At 46.8% G+C, this 8,309-nt stretch overlaps 1 protein-coding gene across 1 annotated transcript; it reads left to right on the top strand.

The window, feature by feature from the left end:
* Nucleotides 1–2,985: 2,985 nt before the first annotated feature.
* On the top strand, nt 2,986–7,975 carry LOC109952920 (tRNA (adenine(58)-N(1))-methyltransferase catalytic subunit TRMT61A). Its single transcript, XM_020588247.1, has 2 exons — nt 2,986–3,358; nt 7,314–7,975. The coding sequence occupies exons 1-2, from the start codon at nt 3,001–3,003 to the stop codon at nt 7,625–7,627; spliced, it is 672 nt and encodes a 223-aa protein (XP_020443903.1). The 5' UTR covers nt 2,986–3,000; the 3' UTR covers nt 7,628–7,975.
* The last annotated feature ends 334 nt before the right edge of the window (nt 7,976–8,309 follow it).

The following is an 8,309-nucleotide window of genomic DNA, read 5'->3' as shown; positions in this document are numbered from 1 at the left end:
AAAATCAAAAAAGCAATTTGCAGCAAATCCTCACATCACTGTTGCTCCAAACAACATGACGGAAACAGTTAACTGAATATCACAACAGTTTCTTTTCTTCTTATAGTGCCTGACTTAAATGTCCCTGTTCGCTGTGAGCCAGATGTTTTTACCGACACAACCTCAGCTGTTGATATTGAACTTCATTAGGTCACAGATGTGCCTCAGAACATTTGGGCATTATGTAATATCATGTGATTGTTATTATTTTTTTGTTTTCATTGAGCCTGTCCTCCCTCTAGTTTCCCCCTGGTGCTTTGTCCGATTGGTGCTTTGCCTCCAGCTTCATCCTCCTTTTCCATTTGTTTAATTGCAGTCGCTCAGTGCGGGGAGGGGAGAGGGTGTTTGTGTATAGTGCAGTGCTTCGCTGCTTTCTGCTGCTGCCAGCCCTGCACGTCGTTTTATTGATTGTACTTAGTGAAAACTCTATGTATATGAGGCAAGGTTGAGAGTTCTCCAGGGTGATGAATGCGTTTGGTAGGAACTCTGTTTAGTCAGCAGTATGGAGAGGGCTGCACCCAAATGCATGGATATCATATTACTCTGACATTTTTATGTATATTTAACACTGTGGATCTGAAGTGTTCAGATCTCCTTCGTTTTTGCACACTTTGTGTTGTAGATTTAATACATTGTCATTAGTATTGTCAAATAATTAATAATTAATCCAATACTTTCAGAAGCCTCGATGGCTGCAGGTACAGCTTCAGTCTTCTGGGTCAGTCTCTTCCAGCTCTGCACACATTTGTGGAGTTTAGGCCATTTTTCCTGCAGATCCTCTCACGTTCTATTGAATGGAGAGTATCTATGAGCTGCCATCTCAAGGACTTTCCACAGATGTTCTCATGGGTTCAGGTCTGGCCCCTCAGGTACAGCCAGAGACTGGTCCTAACGCCACTCCAGTGTTGTCTTGGCTGTTTGCTTCGGTCACTGTCATTCTGAAAAGTGAACCATCACATCGGTCTCAGGGTTTTTTTTCAGGGATCTTGTTGAATTTGGCTGCAATTCCTCCTTCCCCCAGTACTGTACTGTACGTGTACTGTAGATATCGTGTCGTTGTATTGGCTGCCCCCGTTCAGCCCACATACCGGCCGGTTGAAGGTCATGTAGAGACGTCACCTTGTGGAAATCACTCCAACTGGTGTTTGGCATGTTTTATTTCTTCACACCTGTATCAGTGCTTCACATCAAGCAGATCCAATGCAAGTTTATTCAGCAAATATTTACAGTAACCCAAGGTCTGTTCACGTTAATGACCTCCATGAAAGGAGGAGGAGCTTACAGCACTTTTCATTCCCAGGAACTAAAACCCAATAACTGTCTCTGGGGTAAAAGACCCTCGAGCGCAATGTGTGATGTGCGTTTCCATAGCAGCACCAAAGCCCAGGGAAGATTAGACAAATTCACCTGCTGATGTAAAATACGGTAACGAGCATAAGGGTTGTTAACTCAGAGCAGTGGTTCACTTCAGCTGACGTCGTGCTTTCTTCCGTGTCCTCTGCCTGCTGCGCTCCGTGTATGGAGGAGCTGAGCTCCACCCTCAGGTCAAACACCAGGAAAAGCTACTCCACATGCCCAAAACCATATTTACCAGTCCACTCATGTCACTCGCTCATCACTTTGTGTAGGCCTATTGATAAAATGCTCCCTGCAGACCGAAAACCCAAGGAGCTGGGAGTCGGTCGCATCAGTGCCCCAAATCATTTTTCACACTGATTTTTACTTGTATACGTGAGTGAAGTGCTCACAGCGTGGAGCCCAGTATGTAACCAGCCGGCCCACACAGATAGTTCTTGGACCTTTACAGGGTACTACCCCCGACTAGATACTTCTTTCAGAGGGAGAACTACAACCTGGGACTAAATTTAGGCCCTGGATCCTCCGGTGGAAGGAACTACATTGCAAAATGAGTTCCTGCTCCTCGGGAAAAGTCCTTGTGGTGGAAACCTGGTTTAAGAAGAAGTTACAGTGCAGGGAAACCTATTGCTGCCCTCCTGATGTTCATAATTGACATTATTATTCAAGTGCAGCACAAGAACTAGCATGGCAGGATACAAGATTTACAAAATCTTCTTTCACAATTTTAAGTGCAAAATGAAAAGCGTGCCCTGATTGTTCTTGTTTCTGCTCACCATTTACAACCATTGTCTTTTCATCTGGCACAAATCTATAGAGAAGAGCCCCTGAAGCTGTAACCCACCCGTCTCAGTGCCAAAATGTGTTTACTGGGCACATTTTATGGCTAAAAGTTGCTTTTCTGAGAGTTGTTAGCTCTCGATCTGCTGCTCCGGCTTCATATGGAACCATTTCTGTTGTTGGTTCATTAACTTTGTATTCACTTATTTCCAACGTGCGTCCTCATTTCCTTCACTGCACTACAACCATGAAAATCCATCCAGAGGTTTCCGTTTACTGTTGCTTCCTGTCACAGACCATCTGGTTCAGCATTGAGCTTTTAGCAAGTCAAAGTGCTGCCGGGGGGGTGAACACTGCCCTCTTTGTCGCCATGCAGACAAAGGCAGCAGTGACGTAATGTCAGGAGCAGGAGGAGGCGTGGAGCTTGGGATCTGCTGCCCTCGAGCTGCGATGCTCCATCCCCCTGCCCTGACTGAAAGTCACATGACTGGGGTTCTTTTACTTCTTGCATCACTCTTTCGCAAACTGTGCATCAGTGGGCATTGTTCTAGTCAGGAGGACTAGGGCGAGGGACGTCCACTCAGACATGGAGCATCCACTTATTAGTCAGGGTGGAGAGACGGGCAGTGTGAACATGAGCCCAGCGCCTCACTGAGACACGATGTTGGGGTTTCTTTTCATTAATTCATTTTCCACACTTGTAAGATTAACTTTTTTTGTGGTTACCATTCCACACAAAACAGCTTATCTCATACTTTTTGGCCAAAGATCAGGAGCTTTCTTGAACAGGATCAGTCAGTTCTTCCCAGAGGTCACAGAGAATCCATGGAAAAGCTTTTCCAATATGTATATAATTTGCCACAAGACCAATTCAACAGTGCAAGACTCCATCCTCCCTGTGCTGTCTGTGTTGCAGGTACAGGCAGCGGCTCCCTCTCCCACGCCATCCTGCGGACCATAGCCCCCACAGGTCACCTGCACACGGTGGAGTTTCACCAACAGCGGGCCGAGAAGGTGGCTGAGGAGTTCAAGGAGCACCGCGTGGGCCACCTGGTCACCGTCAGGAACCAGGACGTGTGCAAAGATGGGTTTGGAGTGACAGGGGTGGCAGACGCCGTGTTCCTGGACATCCCGAGCCCCTGGGAAGCGGTGGGACACGCCAAGGCTGCAATGAAGAAACACGGTAAAATACACCTGTGGCTGTGGGTTAAGATTAAAATGTTCAGAATGGGATCTTAAAAGGCTTAAAGGCTTAAAAAGTGTTAAATAAAGGCATTATTAGAAGGGAAAACTAATGACTGAGGACCACTGGGGTGTTCGGTTTAGTTAATAAATATAAAATGTGACTTTGTGTGACTCATCGTAGCACAGCAGGAGCATGACTATGACTGAGCAGCCGGTCGGTGTGGTTCCCCCCGGCTGCCTCGCCCTGCTCTGCATTCCCAGGACGACCATCAACCCTCACAAGCACAGCTCTCATTAACTTTCCCCTCGTGTGTATGTGTGAGCTCCTGGTAACGGGGCAACAGTATAAAGTCAGCCACTGAGGTAGAAAGTGTGTTGGTGTCTCTCTGACAACCAGGACCTGCAGCGTTTAGGTTTGCAGTTCGCTGAGGTGGTTAGTGTTCAGAGGACAGACCATGTACATTTCAGGTCCTGAACACTTTTCCCCCTCCCACCATTTTCTTAAGTAAAGAATCTTTGTAGAAATGGAAAAAGTCTTCACACCACACATGCTTAGAGACCTGCATTAAGATGTTGAGTGCACCAAACAACCACAGAGATACGTGGAAACTGGTGGCAAAATGCCTGCAGACAAATGTTGACATGTAATACCTCGCAGTTTTTCATCAAGTATCTTAAATACAGCTGCAGAGATACTTTATCACCCACGATCTACTTATAATCTGCTTTTTTACCATTTACTCCACGTTCCACACGCTCATCATCACTCTGACAACTCAGTACGTATCCAGTGAACCGACAGTCTCTAAATGCAGCATGATTTTCTAAAGTAAGGCCCAATTTGAAGAGGAATGCAGGAGGAGCAACAATGCTGCTCTGCGGCTCTCTCCCACCTCCCGTCTGACACCCTTTTATGGTGCAGCTGCTTCATATTCCTTCCATTAGCTGTTGACCCTCGAACACACGCAGATACAGATAAACAGAGTGCAGCCATTGTAGAAGCACTCCCATGACCATACAGGGTTATGCTGCAGGCAGAGAGCTGCTGCGTGTGGCTCCATAAGGAAAGGCTTGAGTCACTCCCCGCTACGTAGACTGGACTGGATGTCTTATCCAGAGAGCGGAGCCGAGATGAGCGCCGCTGCCCCAAAACACTTCAGCGGCCAGAGATCATAAGTTAACAAAATCAACCTGGGCAGAGTCTGACGTGAGAGGACTTGACCTTTGAGCCTAATTAGGTTGTGAGCATAAAATCCATCCACTGAGCCAGTGTCACCCAGAAACTAGTTGCAGACGTATGAGCCACAGCCTGAAGCTGTGAGGTTGTTCACTTTTCTGCAGCCTTGGCCAGATGTTTTCAAACAGCCATAGTCGAGAGGTGAAAGACACGTAGGGTGATCCAGATGTTCATCTGGAGGTTCGTATTGTAGTTTGTCCTGCTGACGCACAGCTCACAGAGGCAGTACAGGTACTTTTAAACACTCAGTAACAACGTGCATCAAACTCTTGTCTAAACACATGGACCTGATAAAGAAACTCACTTTATTAGGTACACCTGTGTGCACGTCAGTGCAACACTTCGGCCGGAGGTCATAGTTAAAGGTGGTGTCTCTGTATTTTTGTCCTCCCCAGCTTACATACATGTGAGGGTCAGAATGTAATGTAGTCCCTACAGCAAGGAACACCTCTGAATGTAATGTAGTCCCTACAGCGCCACCTTTAATTAGAGCGCGGTTGTGACAATGTTAGTGACAAATATGGCTGCAAACTGTCAGTTTTCATCATCAGTCTCAAATAATTAGTTGTTTGGAAAATAGCAAATGAATGAACAGTCATTTCCCAGAGGCCAAGTTCATTTTCAAATAGCCTTTTGTGTTCGACCAACATAAAAGTGGAAAAGTTGGCAAATCTTCACACTGAACTGTCACGTGCTTTTGCTTATAAAGGCGCGATCGGTTATCAGAATATATTTTCCTGTTGACTGATGGTAGCAGGGTGAGACTTTGAAAACCCAGGTTTCTGCTGCAGAGAACTGCTTCACTGCAAAGACAGCGTCAGACAAGGGCGGTGAAATGTTCCTCTTTGTTTTTCCTCTGAGTTGAATTGAATTCTTGTGTTTTGGCCTGCAGCCCGGCTCCTCTGCTTAGCTGCTCTCTGAATCCTGACAGAGGCCCTGTTTCCCTGTGTGCTCAAAGACTCGGGAGTTGTATTATGCAAGCATGGGAGGGGTCTGCTGTAATGTTCATCAGACAGCGGAGTTTTCAGCAAGGCTGCCCTCTGCAGACCGGTTCTGTTTCACTGAGCGCCTCAGCAGTGTCTGAGACATGTTGGAACCTTCTGAATTAAAGGTTTGGCGACTAATGGACTCCAGCTCCCATCAGGCATCTGCCATCCATGGACACTGCAGCTTAGTCCCCTCTCGAATGTTATAAAGTGAAATCAAATGGGCAGAGTGCAGCATGGCTCCCTGGATGCTCAGTAGGAGACAGAAGGGCTTTGAGGTTCAGGGCATGAAGTTTTCTCTTGACTGGTGAGGAAACATGTGGGCTTACAGCCTGGAGAGCTTTGTTGGATTGCTGTGCAGCCATAAAGGAGTTCTGCAGATACAGAAGAGAGATTCTGTAGGTTTTAGAGGCTCACGGAGAAAACGACAGATGTTTCCCAACTCTTAAAAGTTCCCTGTGGACTGTCATGGATCTGTTTTTCTAGGAGTCTGTCACTGTTTTGTTTATGCCACATGTGCATGTGTGTGCATGCACCAGTTACATGGTATACAGTCAGTGCAAATGGTGGCACATTATTCCCCAGAAGATCAAGAAAAGCAGCAAAGACAGAGAAGAAGCCACACAGGGTATCTTTAACAGCATGTTCTGTGGAGCCAAGAGTCAAATAAGCTCATTGATTAACTCACTTGCTGGGTATCGGGGGGGGCCTGGGAGGCAGGTTTATCTTTAAATCCTTAAACATATGAAAGCAGCAAGCATGAACTTCATGTAATGACCCCTGTTTCCATTGCTGACGTGTCAGTGGAAATGCACATCCCAGCTTCAGGGTGGCTGCATCGAGTTGGTCCATAAGTCGGACATGTCACTTCCACCTTTACTCTTCACCATTATCAGTATTCAGGACTGAGTGGCTGGTGGTGTTTCTGTCAACGAACCTAATCAGAAAAGTTGTTTCCTGCATTTGACAAAAACTTGATATTGAAGTGTTTCACATGAAGACGACAACATTTGGAGTAGGAAGTGAAACCTCAGTTTGTCCGTTGAGCCCCTGCCCAGCTGTGTCCTGAGTCACTGCTCCAGCCTCCTGCTGCGTTCGCCCATTTAGAGCCCGTCCGCCATGGCAGGGAGGGGGGTCTCAGTTTATTAGAGCACCGGCTCGTCCCCTGATGATCCACAAACTACAGGCTGTAGCCGACAGGTCACAGGGCTGCTTAGTTAAGGAAAACGAATCTGCTTTGGAAGTGCAAAACCAACCAACTATTAAAATAGTATTATGGGTTTCTCTAGAATGAGACTGGAATCCTCTGGAGTCTGTATTAAGTTTGGAAAAACTGCTTTCAGTTATTTATCTTTGTCCATTAGGTTTTTTAAAGTGTAACCCTACAAAGAGCAAACACACACCTGCAGCCCTGTTTGACATGTGGCACTGTGAGGGAGGCGTGAGTGTCTCGGCCAGAATAACCACACTGGGATGGTACAGTAAACTGTGTAATCTTATTCAGAAAGGCTTCTTCTTCATTGTTGATTCTATCAAACATGGTTTATTCCTATGAAGAGGCTACACAGGCTCATGTTAGCCAAGCCAAGGTCCTGGTGGCGTTTGTCTGCTGATAAAGACGGGCACGTTGAAAAACACACAGTGGCAGAAACAGATGTGATAACGAGCAGAAGAGCCGTGCAGGACCTTGCTGAGTTTGGGCATCATGTCCCTCTTCTGTGTTTCTCTAGGGGGGCGTCTGTGTTCCTTCTCTCCGTGCATTGAGCAGGTCCAGAGGACGTGCGAGGCGCTGACACACCAGGGTTTTGAGGCGATCAGCACCATGGAGGTGCTGCTGAGAGTCCACGATGTCAGAACCGTCTCTCTGCCGCTGCCTGACTTTGGTCCCGACGCCTCCGCTCAGACTGAGCCTGATGCCAGAGAGGAGACGCCTCCCACCTCCACACCAAACCACCCCTCCATCACCTTGAAGACCACCACACCCCCCAGGGAAATGCCAGGTCACACAGGGTACCTCACCTTCGCTACCAAACCAAGAACCTAACGCCCAGAAGCCCCAGTGACTTAGTTTTTCTCTAATAGGGTTTCTAATCTAGTACATAATAAGAGTGTGATAATGCAGCGGGGCACCAGGTCCTCCAGGTCCTGGTTGGTTCTGCAGCACCAAGAAGGTTCACAGTCCTGTTTTGCATCGTGTTGTGCTCCTGTCACTCGGCACTGGTTTGTTGCTTGGATCAAGCAAGACTGAAAATCAAGTAGGCAGCGCTTTCCTTTGAGAAGAATATCCTCCCCTTTTTATACAAATTGATTTTAATCGGTGCTTTGATTTTTTTTTTTTAAGGGGAAAAATGATTTTTTACATTTATGTAAATACAGTAAATGTGTGAAAAGATTCTTGTTTCATTCTTTTGTACTAGAAAGACAAAGGTTTAATGGCCTCAAAGCCAATGTGAGCTGTCAGGTAACGGCTTCCAGCTACAGTAAAGTTTTTACCGTACATAAAAACAAACTGTCCTCTTGTTACTACACTCTTCTCTGTCGACATGTTGGACGTCCTGCACCAGAAAAGGCAGAGAGACTGGCGGCAGTTAAACACAGAGGAGCTTGTGTTGCCTCCTCCCAGACATCCACTCAGTCGCCGCCACTTTTCATAAGCAGCCTGACTGATCGCACCGTCCAGCTGAGGCCCCCCTCTCCGAGAAGAGCCATCGGTGCACTGACAAACA

The sequence above is a fragment of the Monopterus albus genome, unplaced genomic scaffold (assembly GCF_001952655.1).
Source record: "Monopterus albus unplaced genomic scaffold, M_albus_1.0 scaffold515.1, whole genome shotgun sequence".
Classification (NCBI taxonomy): domain Eukaryota; kingdom Metazoa; phylum Chordata; class Actinopteri; order Synbranchiformes; family Synbranchidae; genus Monopterus; species Monopterus albus.
Note: the sequence above shows the minus strand (reverse complement) of the source record. Positions and strands in the feature narration are given on the sequence as shown.